Source organism: Hoplias malabaricus, chromosome Y (genome assembly GCF_029633855.1).
Source record: "Hoplias malabaricus isolate fHopMal1 chromosome Y, fHopMal1.hap1, whole genome shotgun sequence".
NCBI lineage: Eukaryota > Metazoa > Chordata > Actinopteri > Characiformes > Erythrinidae > Hoplias > Hoplias malabaricus.
This window is the reverse complement of record NC_089820.1, coordinates 2885337-2904465: the sequence shown is the minus strand read 5'-3', so window position 1 is coordinate 2904465 and position 19129 is coordinate 2885337. Positions and strand designations below refer to the sequence as shown.

The following is a 19129-nucleotide window of genomic DNA, read 5'->3' as shown; positions in this document are numbered from 1 at the left end:
GTATATATATATATATATATATATATATATATATATATATATATATATATGGATAAATATTTTTATATATATTTCTCTGTATATATTAAAAACATTATTTTTTCTGTGCATGTGCGTAGTCTGCATTCCTTTTTATGAATAATATGCTATTGCATTACTGATTTCAATCCATTCTCTAGAAGTTAGGAGTATAAGTGTTCTCTAGTTTTTGCAACAGTTTACATTTTTGCATGTAATCATTGACATCAACTCACTGTGTCGTTAATTCACAACCCACGTGCGTTTCACATTTTGTGGTCAGGCTCCATTTAGTGATCAATTAAGACATTTGAAGAAATTAATTCTATACTTTTCATATATCAGTGGAAGGGAGAAGTGATGTAGGACTTGAACTAGGTCATACTGAAAAATTTACATTGCCACATCTCTCAAAAAATTTTCAAGGCTTGACGCTGAAGCCATTATCCCTAAATAATATCCCACAATTCATCAGCAACGTATCACTTTCTGTTTACAGAAAAAATATAATAATAATAACAATAATAATAATAAATAAAGAATTATTATAATTACTATAATTATTAAAAATAAAAAATTAAATAAAGAAAAAAGAAGAATTCATGAGCATAAAAGACTTTACATCAGGTTACCTATAATTGTAATATAAAGCCAATTGTACGTTTTAATAGCATCTGACCCTGTAAATATGAGACACAGCAGCAGATACAGGGAGAACTAAAATACAATACCAATGCATAATATATCCATTAAAGCCCGTTTTCTTTCAGAATGACATCTTCAAAAGTAACATATTTGTATAATGCTGGTTTATGGCCATGTTTGTTGCCATTACAAAAAAAAAAGTGACAAATATGCTTATTTTTCTATTATGTGAGTTCTGTTGTTCTTGAGGATTTTTAATGAACGTTACATTCTCTGTAGGTAATAGTACTGAATACGTTGAGGAAAAAGGGGGAGATCTTTGTTATAGTAAACAACAATTTCCATTTAGAGTACTGAAGGTTTTGATAAACATGACAGAAACATTGAATACAGTAATTATGAAGCTACACATTAAAATGTTGCAATATATTCAGTACATATATTTGAAAAAAGAGTTAACTATTGTCTTTTTTTTCCAAATTTGGCATTGTTGTGTAGTATTCATATTAGGTATGCATCTATTTACTTATTCGTCAACAACATTTGGCATAGCTAGTAAGAAGACTGGTAAAAGTTGCTTTTTTATTATTGAGAGCAGATATAATTTTATCTTTTGTGGAACGTTTTACCAGGCAGCTTTGGTGATTATGAGATATTTTATGATTTGCCCTTTTGATTTGTTGAATTTGTACCCTTTAAATGCAATATTCCATTCACCTAAGCACAGTACATTATTTAATTCACGTTTGCTTCGGGGCTTTTTTACTTTTACTAATTAGTTTGGTTTGATATGCATAGCAGTTTAACACTTGTGTGCTATCAAGGTTTATATGCTGTACCCTAATGGGCAGGCTCTTATTTAACTAGAAATATGCTAAATATGCTCAAAAGGAGTCCAATTTTATTAAATAAAACTAAGGCATAAGGTACGTTGCTATAGGCAATGAAAAGGTAATATGTTCTGACATCATGACTAATTGTGGTTAATGCTACATTTCCAAGTACCAAACAATGCTTCTTTTATTTGCATAAGTCTCAGTGGATGGCTCTAATCTGAGCCACCCAAACTGATATGATTCTTACATCATATATCTTCCCTACAACTCCCTACAAAATGTCTGGCACTAGAGTGTTATGTTAAATTCATGTTTATGATGTAGTTATAAGCAATGAGTGTTTAACTTCTTTTTTGACATATTTCACATCATGAATTCAATATGGAGCAATCAAGAAATGGCATTAATGACTATTGGTCTATGAGTTGCACAGGATTATGTAATACTAAATAATACAATTTGTAATACAAATTTTCAGTGTTTTACCTATAGTCTTCTAGGTTACGCCATGCCAGCTCATCTGCCATCAAAAATCAAGCAAGAACTTTGTATTAAATTCATGACACTTTGCAATATTTCCAAAATGGAATCAAAATCATTTTTGAGCTGCACATTTCTGAAGTTTGGCCCATCTATTTCTTAATCACATCTTAAATAGTGAATGTAACTCTAGTAAGCATGGCTGAAATATTGAGTATAAATACTACACAATATTTAATTTTACGTCAAATAATTTTCTTATAATTAGGGCTGGAAAATATAGCAAAATCCTGATACTGCAAATGTTTTTGCATTTATTGCAATATATATAAAACAAGCCGGAAGTTTCACCATAAATTGAACAGACTCATCTGACATAATTAATAATTCTAAAATGGGTGGGGGTGAGTGCATCTTAATAAAAATGAAAATTAAGCCAAGTAACTTACTTCACTCTGAAAACTTTTCTTGAACTTTAATGCTACACAATTGATTTCAATGCACCAACCACAAAAGCAGGTAAGCACTAGGTCACTCTTCTCGGGGTGATTTTGGAAGGGGGCAATGAGGTAGTTTGTTACACTCGCTGACTCACCATTGTCACTAATGTATTCAAATAAATCAGATCAGTCAATTTAGCCTGAAGTCACTGATTAAACATGTTTGTGGTTGGCTGTTCACACAGAGCCTGGGCATCACTCTTGAGCGCCAAACCCTTACACTGGTGAAAATGATGTTATATGAGACAGATGCCTGAAGAAGAGAACCATGCGCATGTCCTTGAATGGGAACATTGCACATTGTGATGATGATTCTGATGTATTATATAGTGCAGCTCTAAATATGGTATAGCTCAGAACTTAAATATTTAAGATGCGGTTAAGAAATGATATATTTAAGAATCAGTGGGGTTCCTGAAAATCCATGACATTACCTAGGCCTCACTGTCACCTTCAGAAGGATACATAAGTGGTCTTCAACGAAATGGATGTACAAATGTAGTTAAACTCCTACGATGACACATTGCATATAGATCTTGGCCTATTTCATTATGAGGATGGATCTGAGGTCTGCAGGTTTGCAAAAGAATAGGTTTTGGTCTACTGGCTGCTTTATACAATAGGCCGTAACATATCAGGCTTGAAAGCTACATTAGGAGCTGTGATTGCACAGATATGTGTAAGTAATTGTGTGTGTGCTGGAGGAGGGGGATTCAGCATGCAATTGCTGGGACAGTGCTACAGTCTAGTCACAGTGTTGAGTGGATTAGTGTCTTTGCTGAGCTCAGAGAAGAAATATAAATGACACTGAGAGGACTGGCAATATTTTGTTAACATTATACAAATTCACCGCTATGCTACTCTACTCTAAAGATTGTAGTTCTGTCACACAATGCCTTTAACTTTGTTGACATTATAGCAATGCAGCAAGAGGAAAGTACAGTCAAAATACTGATATATTCAAGTGTAGAAGAATGCCCAGGGAGAATAACTATGTTGCATTTAATGGATCACTAATGCTATTTCAAATGGTTAAGTGGTTATTTCAAATTGATTAAGCTAATGAATGGTTTGCCATCTCAGAACAGGAACTAGTTATGGAGTAAAGGCATGACGATTCAATAAAGTACACAACTGGTTCATGAAAAAACTGACACTGAAATATTTCATACTAATGCAGATGTTCTGATAGTAGATCTTGTTTTTTCCAATCATCATTTACAAATAATGTCCATCTTTCTGTACATTTCCAGTCCTTAATTGCTCAGTTACACCTGGATAAATAATAGCTTGCTGTAATTATCAGTCAATTACCTTGTAATAATGTCTCTCCATGCACATGGGTACTTTTGTAGCCACCTTTGTAACTTGAACTTAGAAATATACACCTGCAAACTGATGAGGTGAGTGCATTAGTGTATTGATGAAGAATCTTGTGAGTGATCCAAGGTTATTTCTAAGTATCCTGAACCCCTCTAATAATACTCCTTCTTCCTCCTGGCTTATTAACTCATGTAATGTCAGTGTATTGCCTATGTTAAATATAAAAATATAGGACAAAAAAAGACCTAATGACATTCTCCCGGCCCATGGCCGTGTCTATTCATATTGCCTTCCCCTAATAGGACACAGCATCTTATGTAGGAAAACTAAACCTGAGCTACGGATATCTTTTAAAATGGAAGACTCGGTTGCTACATATGCTTTGAACAGGAGTGTGTATTTGTGTGTGTGTGTACATATGTGTGTTTGTGTGTGTGCTCAATCATGACTAGCAGCTGACATTCCTTCACTCACGCTATGCCACTTTCAATAAATAATTCCTTCATAAATCTCATATATATATATCCCTTACAGATCTCCAAGAAAGGCAATTAGAAGACAGTTATAGTAAGCAGCACGCCATCCTAAAAAATAAATATCTATTACGGCCAAATTCCTCAGCTGCTTTTCCTGGGTGGAGAGACAGCGATGGGAAATATAACAAAAAACAAATAAAATAAAATAAAGTAAATAAAATAAAATAAGAGGAAAGAAACATCATCTGGATTACATGGACATTTAAAACACACAAGGCAGGACACCATTCCCAAAACTGACTCAAGCAATTCATTTGGATACTGACATTAATATAAGACTGCTTTGGAACTAAACTGGAGGATGTGTAGAGAAGGTATCAGGACATCAGCAGCATCCTCATCGCATTTTTGTTATTATACATTTTTTTTCTTTTTGGTTATAACATATACCACACCCAACAGACACAACGAACATTCATGTAGTAATTGAGTGCATATTTTGCAGTATGTACAGTACCAAGTGCTAGAAGGAACAATCTTTCCAAGTGTGATAATATTCAGAAGTTCTAGATTAGAAGGATCTACAACACATTTTTATTGGAAGACTCAAATTTGTTTAGAGCTGGAGCTGAAGGGAGGAACGTTGTTTCAGAGTTGCTGTGTGTGTGTGTGTGTGTGTGTGTGTGTGTCTGTGCTAGACTTTTGCATATCCCTTTTTAACCTTGTCCATTGTGAAATACAACCTTCAGGGGACTGACATCCTGATCTTGTTGTTGCCCCCAAACTCACTGACCCACAGTGGCTAACTCTTGTCTCCTTTCCACGAACTCCCACCATCAGGAGTGCCCAAAATCCTTCGCTGTCTGTGGTGTAGGTAAAGGCAGGCCATGCGGCAGCACTCTCGCATGCTGATACAGAAGATTACAGGAAGCACTTTTTGGATGCTTTTTTTTCCCTTTTCCTAGGTTCAGTTTTTGTTTTATATGAAATCATGCTTCTAGCCTAGTTCTTGTTTTAAGTTGTGTTTTTAAAAAGAAGTCATAAAAGCCATCTATTGGTACTGGTGTCCACTGCCTGCTTTCAAACTCTCTGCTTTCCTTTATCCTTCGGCACTTGCTGCCCATCATGTGTCTATGAGAGAAGGTTTGGGAGTGGGGGACAAGTCCTAGAGGGGAAAGGAGAAACAACATGAATGTCAGATGTTGCATTAACTTAAAATCATATTTATGTCACTTGATCAAATGACCAGAACCTCAATGACAATAAGATTAAATCACTGCTCTCAATTAAAAATGTTTAGACAGTGGGTGTAACACAAATAAAAATTGAAAGTAGGGATTGTTTTGTATTGTTTTGAGTGGAATACAGGTTAAAAGAGATTTGCACATTATTGCAGCCTGTTTGTAATTCCGATTTTTCCTTCAATGGCATTTTCTGTTTAGTGGTGGCACAGTGGTATCTTATTTTTGATTTTTATATTTGTTGGGTCTTTTTGTGACAACCAGTAGATTTTCAGCAAAACTGACTTTACCATAAAAGAAAAAATGAGTCACAAGAAATGTGTTAGTATCTTTAATGAGAATAATATTAATATACTCCTAAAGCTGCCCTAAGTAAGTTTTGCAAGTGGCAGGTATTTCTCTCTGGTGGTATTATGAACTTACATGAAAAGTTTAAAAAGTTACATTTTTTTAAACATGGGTTGTGCTGCTTTTCATTTCTCTAAGCAGATTTATGACTACAAGCATGGTCACATTCATGGAGTGTACAAAGAGACATCAATTAGAACTCTATGATGGATGTATCTTTAAAATTATGCAGTTAAGTTTGTGCCAAAAGAAAAAAAAATGTATTTTCAAAATAAGCTTCCTTTCGGAGGTGGAAGATTGGAGACAAAAAAGCTACGTTCACATAGCACGTCAAATCTGACTTTTTCAGTCTGCTGTCCATACTGCCTATACAATGTGACCTGTATCTGACATTGGTTTGAACAAACAATACTCCTAAACTGACTTGCATTCACAAAAGCACGATGCTTCAGGCGTTGACCAGAAGAAAAAATTCTTCTGTTTCATAAACTTTTGTTTTTGAAATGAAAGAATGGCACTGGACTGGTGTTTTACTGCTGCACTGTGCCACAAGCTCTCCCATTTCTTTATTCCAAATGAGCTCTGTGTTGAAAACAGTGTGTTAATTAAAGAGTGTAAAGAATATTAATACGGGTGTTTCTTTCACCCTAAGCATAAGATTCCCAGGTCTCTCGCAAACTCAATGGTGACATAATGAGATTAATATTTCCATAATCCACATATATACAGCTTCATACCAACAATATAAAACTGTAATATAAAACTACTAAAAAATAACCAATATGCTAGTTTGTTTTTATAAAAACACTATGTTCCACAAGTTTTATTTTCTCATAAATGGATTTTTTTGTCATAAATGAGGAACCTGGATTAAGAAGTTTCACAATTTTTTTTTGTTTCTGGATATGTATTGGAGCTCAGTACCACATATAAAAGTGGCCCAAATATGATTTTAAAAAGTCAGATTCAATGCCATTTGTGCTGTTGTGCTGACATAGCCACACAAACAAAACATCTGTGTCACATATGAAGAAACAGATTGGATTTGGGCCACTACCTTCTGTGTGAACGTAGAGTCCATTTTGGTGGGGCTAGCTAACAACCAGCTAACACTGCAAAAAAAAAAAAAAAAAAAAAGAAGATATATAGCCTCATGTTAATGCATCATTTTATAATAGGCCTGAACCACATTATGCTTTCACACTGCCACAATTCGCATTTCCTTCATTTTGGAATTACAGAAGTCTTATACTCTAATCCCTCAGGTCACTTAGGCCAAAACAGCTGTGCTAGGATTTTATCCACACCCTCACCAACTTTACTCCTGCCAAATCTGACCTCACAGTTCATCTCTCTGCGATGTGAATTCTTTGGGTTTTAACAAACAAATCTTACTTAGTGCAGCTTTAACCCCCAAACCATCCAAACAATTAGACTAATCCAATTTTTAGACTGCTAATATTTGTTTGTGGGTTTTTTTTGTGCATATCATCGCTGTCTAAAGAAAAAACATGTATCTTAAGTATAGTAATTTTATAGGAGAAAGAAAATAAATTCTATATAGAAGTCACAAGCACTTTATCCCAAATCATAGAGTAAACTAAATTGGACAGCAATGGTAACACATCAAGTTTGTTTTCATAACTAAACAGCACTGAGAGCTATGACCATTTGCTAACAGGCTTTTCAGAATTCCTTTGCCTTTGCTGTTGCTAACATTGCTATTCAAAACGTGACCCATTAAAACTTTTAATATTGTATACATATATAATTTTATACGTTAGAAAGTATAAGGCAGAACTGGAAAGAAAAATACAAAAACACCCTAAAATTCCAACATTCCTAATAATCTTTCAATCCGACCATATAATATTTGCAAAATAATGATATATATTTTTTGTCAGGTTGTGTGCTGAGACTGGCTGTTTATTTTCATTAATCAATTATCTCAAATTCAAACCCAAATCAGCCAAAACTGTACAACCATTTCCACATTTCTCCACTGATTGTCCATTTTATCAGCTCAACTGACAATAAAGTGAATTCTGTAGTTCAAATATAGACTGCAATCCATCTGTTACTATGCATACTTTGTTTGTCTCCTTTCACCTCGAGTGGTCAGGACCCCCACAGGACCAACCCAGAGCAGATATTACTTAGGTGGTGGATCATTCTCGGCGCTGCAGTGACACTTACATGGTGGTGATGTGTTAGTGTGTGTTGGTCTGGCACGAGAGGATCAGACAGAGTAGTGCTGCTGGCCTCAGTGTCAGTGGGAACACTGGAACTGAGAATCTTCCATCAACCAAAAAATATCCAACCAGTAGTGTCCTGTGGACACTGATGAAGGAGTAGAGCAACAGATGAGCGGGCACAGAGTTTAAAACCTCCAGCAGCACTCCTGTGTGTGATCCCCTTGATGGGGTCCTGACTGTTAAAGAACAGGAAAAACAGATGGACTAGTGTCGGTAATTGTAGAACTAAAAAGAGTTACTTATATGGTCGGTGAAGCTGTTAAAATGAAAAATGAGTGTAGAAGCAATGAAGTGGCTTTAATGTTATGGCTGATTGGTGTATACAGTCATGTGCATATTGCAGTGCACTGTTTACTGTGGCATTACCATTGGCCAAGACCAAAGTGACATTTCATTTAACCAAATGCAAAAGGAGCAATAAGTAGTTTTCTAGAATATAGAGCACGAGGAATAGATTTCACATATAAAATATATCATTACACCAAAGGCACCCCAAACATTCAAATACAACTGTAGCTACATTCAAAAAAGCTATTTAATCCCTGTGGTTAGCAGGATTAAATGAGCACACAGCAGGCCTTTAGCCTGTACCTTGCTCACTGCTTTACTCTCCGCAGAGTGGCACATTTCACTATCTGAGCCCCACCCTTCGTCACATCCACAACCTCCGACTACAGCAGCGAGGAGCAAGGAGGAGGCAGAGCAGCAGATGGGGCAGTCCAGAGAGCAGGGGGTGATCAGGAAAATGAGGGATAAATGCAGAATAGAGAGGAGGTGAAGGAAGAATAGAGGTGTAAAGACAGAGAAGGAGAAAAAGATGTCAGGCAAACAAAAGTGAAGGTGACAATGATACAACAGGGAAGAGAGGTATAGGCAAGTGAGAGAGGGAAAGATGAGAAATGATTAAAAAGAAGAGTAACAGTCCAGAGTTACATGGGTCAAGGATGGATAAAATGTGCAAGGAAAGTAAGAAAAAAAATAGAGAAGCACAGAAGGGAGAAGCATCAGAAATGTCTAAATAAATACATATATATTGCACACAGAAGGACACCCAACATACACAGTTTAGAGCAGAGTTTTAATGGATCAGAGAGCATACAGGGAGACATCACAAAAGAAAAGCATAGAAGTATCAACCAAAAGGGTTAACAAGATCAAAATGAACACCCGTGAAGAGGAACCAGAACAGACTCATAACCACAAAGATATCGGTCCCACTGTATGTTTCTGACAGTAATAACTGGGTTGTTAGGCAATAACTTCATATGTAACAACAAAGAAATTTGTACACTTTTAATGGGAAAGCATTCAGTGTTATTGTAGTAGTACATCTGTTATAAAGCACATGTATTAATGTCAGGTTTAATTATTTAATTATATTTGAATAGTTGTAACAATGTAAATACAATGTGCAATATTTCAAACTGGTGCATTTATAACAAAAAATAAAAACAAAAAAATTTAATTACTATCAATAGGTTAAAGTAATTGCAATTGGAGAGGTCTGTTTGGAGAAGTTCCTATGAAGGTAATGACCCTCAATCAATTACGTGTAATTACATAAAGAAAAATATGTTGTTATAACTATTAAAGTACACATGTATTTACATAATTATAAACTGAATATAATACAGCTGCTCTGAGTTAGTATGTGGTAGTAAATGACCTGTAGATACATTGTTGTTACATGTTTTGTTAATGTGTAAATACCCAGTTATTAGGCACAAAAATATATAAAGTGGACCATAACTCAGAGTGTCAAATGGAACAGGCTAGTCCTTGAAAACACAGAGACAGAAACACAAGAGTTGTGAATGCTGTATGTTATCATTTCCTCTTTTCTGAATGGACATGTTAAGTTTGATATGTTTTAGCCTTATTCTGATAATCCAAACTAATCACACAGCCATCATATCTATTTATTTAATTATATTTAATTAATACAGCTTTATTACATGCTCTGTATTGCTAGGTGCTGTGAACAGAAACAATAAATCTCATTGCTCTCATGTCCAAACCTTTTACTTTCAATTATCTATTAATTATTTTTACATATTTTCTTAGATTTTCTTATATATTGAAATTAAAATGGGTCCTGTTTCTAATAACTTTATATAAAACAAAAATGTAAACCATTGCCAGAGTTACCACTTCAGAGATACAAGGTATTGTTACAATGGTGAACAAATGCTGAGCAAAGAGCTTTTGTTCTTTATACTTGTCAAGAACACTGGCTTTGATTGGTTCCTCCTTTGGGAACAGAATGAAAATGAGGCAATGAAAAAGTGAAGCCAAGTGCATGCTGGGAAAAATAACCAAGATGCACTAGGAGAGGCTGAGGAGATCCACGCTTTCCAAATCCCAACATAATCTATATAAATCTTGTTTTAAATGTCAGACTTAGAGACTTTTACATTAATCTTTAATTAATCTTTCCTATTTATGACTGGTGTTTTTTGTAGCTTCTATTAGACTCAGTTACTGTTATATATTTTAGAACATTTGTACACTTTCATGCACATAATAGAAGAAGATGAATACAGTGTTGATCATTTTTACATGCTTTGAGGTGAAGTTAACAAATTAGCTTCAAAACTCTTCAGGTAAGACAAAAGGTTTCCTGAAATCGAAATGTAATCAGGATATTCTGTTTTATTACAAAACACTGAAACATATATGTTAATGTTTTAAATATTATGAATATATATTAATGCTAGTTCAAATAAGGCACATATAACCTAAGGTCAAATTAGTGAATGATTGTCACTATTGTCATGAGTTTGTAACAGATTTTTTTCTTATAATAATACGTAAATATTCCTTTAAAAATAGTGTACACTATACATTCTCACCAGGAATAACTGCCTATCATCTGCCCTGTGACTTGACATTCCATACATATAAGGTGACTTGAAGGTGGTTCATTGAGAGAAAGGACTAAAACTCATTTACTTTAAAATAAGTCTGCATTCTGTGCACTACATTTCAACACATATACATATATGACACGCTATTTATTTGAAAATGTCAGTGTTACTATTTCATAATGAATGGATTTAAAAGGACTATATTCATGTACTATTAAACTCTACTCAAAATTAAGATGGCTTTTCCTTTCTCTGTGGAGATCTGTTCATCATCTGTTCTGTCATTATATCCAGTAAATTAGTCATTAGCATTAAGCAACTTCTAAAAAGCAATGCGTTTCTAACACATCGAGATAATGCATGTAATCCATCTGGTATCTCCTGACACAATAGAAACTGCACTCACAGCAAGTTCTACAGTCAAGCGTAATCCAGACTGGATGGTGTTCAGAAACCCACCATGCTTTCTCGCCCCAGGACGGCATAGCTCATGAACTGCTCAGCGTCACCATCCAGCTCTTCCAGTTCCTGTGGCAGACCCTCTATAATGAGCTCCTGACCCCCTTCCTCATCCTTTCCCCTCCGAACCACCTTCCGCACAATCTACGGTCATCCGACCGACAGATGAGGACAAGGCCAGTGGGACAGAGTGGAGACAGAGGGAGCAAATGAATGGATTAAAATAAGAGAAACAAGATGTTAAAGAAACTTGAGAAACTCAGGTGTGAGTGTAAAAGAAGTCAAAGAGTGTGGATAGAGGAATGAGAGCATAAGGGTGGACTGATATGAGACTTGGTGGAATGAAGGGCAAGTGGATATGAAGACTCTAACAAAGCTTCTAAAGTTTCAATTGTTTCCTTCATCATGCTCTCAGTCTCTATCTTGCCTTGTCCCGAATGAGTCTGTGGCAAGATCTATGATATCAGTTTATACGACAAATATATATTTTTATATTTATATAAAAAATAAGGAAAGTAAACACAGATCTGATAACACTGATTTCTGCTAGACCCTCAATGGGATTTACAACTTTTTACCAAGTTCTATATTTTTAAAAGGTTGGACAAAATGTTTTCTTCAAGTGAAGATCTCAGAAGTTCACAAAATAATGCTAATCCAGATATGTACATTAGATTTTGAAAAAAAGAATGAATCACATAGAGTTTCACTGTCTCATATAAAAGATGAGATTTTGCACATAATTCCAAATATCATATTTGAATGTATAGTACATAATCAAAATAATAACACAAATAAATCTATAAGATTTCAGAAAATTTGTACATATAATACTAAAAAAATATCTGTAAACTATGAATCATTAACACTTTTTATTTTACATGTTCTAAGTGGGCTCCCCTCCACCGGTGGCACTGCTTTGCTAAATCCATGGCAGATATCTGTTATGGCCCACAAGAAAGAGCCACAGAATTAACACTAAATTCGTGAGAGCATTACACAAGCACAAAACATTGCCACTTCTAACGTTCTGGAACGTATAGTTCTATTTTTTAGGACTTCTATGTGGCCCTTTAAGGCTCTGAGGTTTCTCCACTGGTGGAAGAAGAAAATACAAATGATGTCAAATTGCAAAATGGCCATATTGCTTCCAGCATAGCATTATAGATGTTTTTGCAATCTTTGATCTTTGCAATATTGGCATGTAAACTTTGGTGCAAAGAGAAAGAGGCAAACACATCAGAGCATTAAAGACATGAGAAAAGGACCAGCAACACAGAAGCATTGCAAGTCCCATTAAACAAAAGATGTGTAACTGACCCACGTAGTGTATGGTGACATTTGATGCACATTCACATTACTGTGAAACCATCAACTCATCACCACCCATCAAAATGATTATCGTTGTAATAATCATTTTTTCCTGAGCCCAAGGGTTACTACACCATTTGAATCTATAAGGAGTGGTGAGGTGACTTTGCTGCAAGCAACAAGCAGTACGAAGCATGGGGAAGCTGACCTTTTTGGTGACGATGTTGCCATGCTCATCTGTAAACTGCTCCTCTCTCACTTGCTCTCCAGGAAGATCCTTGGCCTCATCCCCCTATGTAATATATGACAATTGAAAAGCAGTGTAGACAGCCAAGGAAAATTAAAAAAGCTTTCAAAGCAAGATAAAACTGAGAAAAAATGGCAGCCTTTTAACTGAGTGGTGTATTTACAAAAAACATTGTTTAAGCTGCTCCATTAGTTAAACACACAATCCCAAACATACCCTGTATATACAAAGGTTTGTAGACCCTTGTCCTGCTGTGTGATTTACACAAATTTAAGGTCCACCCATGGCTGATAAAGACATTCAAATCTGTACGCATATGGCTTGTGTAATCTCCATTGACTCTGCATGGCATTGGTCCGCATAAAAGATGCTCTGGAGCAGCTGAATATGAGCCTACGACAAACATTCCCAGTCCCAAGTAAACACAAGAGGGCTAAAAAGTACTCTACACTGTCAGAAAAACCTTTGATTATACCACTACAGGGACAGCAAACAGTAAGACCACAGTGACAGTTTTTCTGAGAGTGAAGCATTGGAGGAGTTGATCTGCAGTCTTTGGAGTGATGAAATGCCATCAAATACTTTTAGAATGAGTTTAGAATGAGTAGAAAGTTTTGCTTCTGATGTGGCATTTATCATTCAGTTTGAACATTCTCAGAAGAGTAGAGTATGATACTTGCAGCATAGCTGGGACCAAATCTCTGTTAAATCTTTGTCTCTACAATAATGGGCAAACGCTGTGCTCTCTGGTTTGTTTATGTTCAGAAGCATGGCCTCTGTGTTGGGGAATGATATGCTTGTTGAAAAAAAAAACCCAACTGAAGTTTAACTTATTTAATAATTTAATTATTAAATAAACTCATTCATTAAACCTCATTCGTAACTCGTGTTGTTCAGTTTTGTAGCACTTTCAGTAATGCAGTTAGCCTTCTATCGAATCTGAAAAAATTTCCACCTAAAGTAATAATAAAAAAAAAACAAGCAAGAATAAGTCAATATTAGCCACCTATGGAGCAGGTATAGAACAATATCCTCATTTTTGTTGGTGCTTTTCTATGTTTAGAGTTCTCTGTTATCTAGATGCCTTTCCTCTGATGTGAGCAGAGTGAGAGAAAGCCTAGTATAGTGGGTAGAGACAGTTTGTGTTTTTACCCATTTACTGACACCAGAGCTTTGTAAACACATTCAGCTCGTTTCGACCACACAACATCCCTTTTAAGATCCTCTGAGTGAGTGGGTGTCTACAAACATCTGCTCACATGGAGTATCTCTGTCCCCCACACTGGTCGCTATAAACATTACATTTTATGTTGTTTTAATTGTGAAGGTGCCACATTCAGTGCTTCCAGTTTCATTCACTCTAGCATAACTTTATATACTTCAGAACAGAAGTGTATATGCAATATACATTACAGCACTGCAAACTGAGTAGCTGTGATGCAGCTGTGAATAGTGAGGACATTTCACCTCAACAGCTGGTAGATGACAGATATGAGACATCAAAACCTCACATGGCTAAATTCTAACATACACTAATGTGCTAACATGGCTAACAGCTTTGGCTAAAAGAATGAATGTCTAGAATTTCAGATTTTAAAAAAGCCTTATTAAACCATATATCAATCCAGTGCAAGTAGAGAGAAAGCAGAGGAAGCAAATGGTACAGGACTATGAAATGTGCATAAGGAACATTTAACCTAGAGAATAGTAACACTGAAACATGAAGCATCCATGTTTTGTATAAAAGTTTCGGTATCACCATTCACCATGGAAGAACACAACACTTACATTACACACTAAAACGTATCTTGTTTGCAGTTGTGAAAACCCACACCATCACACTAAACTGACATATTTAAGTCTGTTATTGCTATCTATCAAATATCTTATCATCATTTTGCTGGGCAATGTAGATATATTTCCAACCTATTCTATCCCCTTTTTAAATGGAAATATGTTCAAAGCATTCATTTTTACTTACAGGGCACAAGTGCTGAGGTGACATACTGTACTTAACTTATTTTCATAATGTATTAAAAATGTAGCAAAATTAACTGCACCCCAGAGTCTGAGAAACTTGAATGATGGTGATCAAAAGCCCTGCCACATATGAACAGACTTGAAATACATATTTAACTTATGTTTTTAGTGAAAATAACTTTTACTGCTCAGTCAGCATGCAAATGTTCCAACAAGTTCTAATATTGTTTTAATTCTGGAATACGTTTTAGTCCTTAGCATTGCAAATAATGTCCTTTCAAGGTTAAATGTTAACAGACCAAACATTTTAACTGCAACATTCAGAGGATGTTCTAAGAAATCTGTCAGGGCTCCAGAGGGTGCTACATAATAAAAAATTAAGAAAAGGTTTAATGCAATACTCGGAAAAGGTTGTATGGGTGTGATTCAGGCCTCTTGCTGGGTAAGTTATGTTTATTATGTTCACTGCAGCATAATATTTTGGCAAAGACAAACCTATTCTTATATCATTTAAACATATATGACTTATTTAACATAGAGTTGAAGAGGAAGGCTCTGGTGAGTGTAGCATTAGCATAATTACATATTATGTGTTATGTTTACAGCAATTTTTTGTAACATAAAATCGTAATTCAACATACAAACATTCTCCCACTCTTTTGTCATTTTATGGTAACTGTTGTGTAGTATTAAAAATGACTATTATTATTTTATTCAACAAAAAATAACCTAAAAAATTTGGTTTGAAATGGACAAATGGTGAGAAAAATGTATTGGTCGCTGCATTTGTTATGAACTCCATCAAGGATGGATTTGTTCTGTTCTCAAGGACAATACTGTATTCAAATATATGTAAATTTTGGTTTGACAATTTAAAGAGGGGGATTTCAATGTTAGCAGTCATGATGGAAGCTTATTAATACATAGAAATAAAATGGCAGCTCTCATTTTCAGTACACTTTTAATAACAGTTGCCATAAAATGACAAAAAGGCTTACAAATGTATTTATATACCTAATACGGTTACTTTTTCTAATTTACTAACTATTAACTAATATTTCATTATTTTGACCCAAAATGTAAAGAGTGTCATAGACCATAACTTCAAAATGACAGTGAAAGGCTTGTTCATCAGTTCACAGTTTAAGTTATGTCTTTTGCTGGGGCACTCAAGAAATACTGTAGCATGATGGTTTTTCTCATGTATTATCTGTAGTCCGACAGAATAATTATCTGTGTCTATGTAATAACTAATGGTCAGTATATTTTAAAGTTTCTAACAATGACAACAGCTATTATTTAAAACTTTGCAGATTAAATGATAAATCTTGATCCTGTTTTAACCCCTTTTAACCTCACACTACCGTTAAGAGCATTAGCTTACTTCTCTAGTTCCTCTGCTGTCTTTACACTACTGTAAATGAACTTCATCATACAGTAACTCACTGACAAACTTAGACACATAAACATATATAGTGCCCAATAGAGATTGTGTATCCATTCGAACTTCTTGACTTGGCAGAATCGTACACTCATGCTTCACCTTAAAACATAAAGGGTTTTAATAACGTTAAGTAAATTGTTACTGTCCAAAGGAAAATCCCGTTTTTCATTTTTAATTTCTACGTCCTTTGAACACCTAAGATTGCTCTTTACATTGTAGTTCAAATTCAGATAACTGGACCAATGGCCAAATAAAAATGCTGTTATAAAAATAGTTTGGAATAAAAATGTATTTACATTAACATGCATTAAAGGTTAAGAAGGTTTTTTTCCTCTAAAAATCTTAATTTTGGTGATTTTTCTGTAGACTGAGTAAGTCACTACTCTGGAGATTGACAGATTGTTACAAACTGGACCACACAAGCTTTTATTAGCTGTGCTAAGTTTGTAAGTAATGCACTCCTTTAAGAACAGCATCATCCAAAAATGATAGTTTGATTAAATTAAATCATTTTTATGTTGATTGACATTGTCCTACTTTTTTTGCATTTGCCCTCCATTCTCTAACAAACAATACCTTCAGTATAACTCTGCGTCTCACAACACGAGTAGTGACGTTCTCCTCTTCGTCTGGCACACTCTCGTCCTCCCCCAGTTCCCGATCCAGCTGAGCATGAATGTAAGACAGTGCCGAACGCACAGAGCCACTAGCTATGTGTAGCACATTCTGGCAGCTGATCACCAGAAAGGCCAGCAACACAAAACTGAACAGCAGCTCTGTGACTAAAGCCCACATTGTGTCACAACTGCCCTCTCTCTCTCACACACACACAGACACGCTCACAGTCTCATACACACATGCAGTTCCTCGAGTCACTATGCCTTCCAAAAGCAGCAAATCGCCAAAGGCTTCCTTTAACTTTTGTGCTTTCTCATCCCAGGTCTCCTTAGAAGAGCATAAGCAGTCCACAGTTACAGCCCATGCCCCCCCTCTCCTTTAGTCCTGCTTAATGGTCAAGCTGTCCACTCCTCGTTCTGAGCTCAGCTGGGTGTGGGAAGGGGCTGACCAAAATGTCACCAAACACAGGCTGCCCTGGTTGGCTTCAGTCTCTTCTCTATCTCTCTCTCTCTCACTCTCTTTCCAAAAACACCCCCCTCTCCCTGTCTCCAGTTGCCCATATGATAGGCACGCTTTAAATACTTCTAGCTGGACAGCTCTTTGAAGCCAATAGTTCATGGACGGCACAAGCTGAAGTAAATGCGACTATCAAATCTCAGTGTCTGATATGGGTTTTACATGTGGGGTTATGTACTGTACTAAAGACAGAGCATTCAGTTTCCCCAGAAGTGTAGTTGTGGATATGTGTGACCCTGTAATAATGGTGTTCATCCAGTTGAGTCTGTTCAAAAGTGATCCAGAAATCTAATGTTGGCAATGTGTAAAAGCTTGTCTAAACTGTTTCCACATGCCGACCCTATACTTGCAAATGCGACCGTAATAACACAGGCTTTATCTATTTCTCTTGTTATGTATGATTAGGATACAGTGAGAATTATCCACTTAGGCCTAAAAGGCCTTTGTAGTCAGTGACCTTACTGTTCATGCATTCTCATCCAAATATAACTGAAATAATCCCTCCCCCAATGGCAAAAAGTAGCAGCAGCAGCCATGGGGAGGGTGAGAGTGAGAGGAGGAGAAACAGGTGCTATATTTGGCACCAGCTGGTTCTTGTGTCCTTCTTGGGTTTTTTAGTTTGTGTGTGTGTGCATGTGTGTGTGTATGTGTGTTTGTGTCGTGATCAACTACAAGGTACAAACATGTGCGTATCTTCAAAAACATATCTTCAGTTATATTCTCCTTAGCATCAAAGTATAATGGTTCCATGCATCAGCTTGCAATGGCAGTATATTTTAAGAAACTCCTTATCCCTCCCCGATGCGGAAAAATTAGTTCACGCTTTTATTACATGAAGATTAGATTATTGCAATGCACTTTTATCAGGATGCTCCAGCAGAAACTTGAGTAAACTCCAGGTAATTCAAAATGCTGCAGTCAGGGTCCTCACTAAAACTAGAAAATTTGATCATATCAGCCCAGTCTTATCGAACCTTCACTGGCTTCCAGTTAAATTCCGTATTGATTACAAAATTCTTTTACTCACGTATAAATCCCTACATGGTCTCACCCCTGAATACCTGCATGACCTCATCACACACTATGAACCACCAAGATTACTCAGATCTCAGGGCGCCGGCCTCTTACTAGTACCCAGAATTCATAAGACTTCAGCGGGGGAAAGCCTCCTACCAAGCCCCTCAGCTCTGGAACAATCTTCCAGCTAGTGTTCGGGACGCAGACACAGTCACTATGTTTAAGTCTAGGCTCAAAACACACTTGTTCAGTTTAGCCTTTGGCAACTAACCTCTGTCTAGTTTTAGGTTGTCATTTCAGGAACTCATGGACATGGAGAATCAGGGTAAACCCAGATGATGTGCTCACAGTATCTCTTGTTTGGAGCGGAAGGATGTCTTTGCCTGAGCTCCTTCTGGTTTCCCTCCTCCCAGTCTGTTACAGTCAGATCCGTCACTACACTAAAGAAAATATTCACATGCTCTTTTTCTCTGCTGCACTCAACTAAACTAACTGCTTCCCTTTTACTGTTTTCTGAGAGAATGGTGGACCACTGATGGAAGATTGTT

At 36.0% G+C, this 19129-nt stretch overlaps 1 protein-coding gene across 10 annotated transcripts in view; it reads right to left on the bottom strand.

Annotated features, from left to right (window-relative positions):
- Positions 1-627: 627 nt before the first annotated feature.
- LOC136678074 (ankyrin-1-like) overlaps positions 628-19129 on the bottom strand; it is a 153520-nt gene continuing 135018 nt past the window's right edge. For 6 of the 10 annotated variants that reach the window (XR_010796459.1, XR_010796461.1, XR_010796460.1 and 3 more), the window contains 4 exons: positions 12968-13051; positions 8714-8793; positions 6925-6979; positions 628-5443 (listed from right to left, as the gene is read on the bottom strand). Coding sequence is in view for 4 of the 10 variants with exons in the window: in XM_066655899.1 (XP_066511996.1) it covers positions 11437-11592; positions 12968-13051; positions 17007-17225 (459 nt within the window). In the remaining 6 variants the exon portion in view is untranslated. Of the gene's footprint in view, positions 5444-6924; positions 6980-8713; positions 8794-11436; positions 11593-12967; positions 13052-17006; positions 17226-19129 lie in introns of those variants that run through there. The other 4 variants (XM_066655896.1, XM_066655899.1, XM_066655897.1 and 1 more) reach the window with 4 other exon arrangements.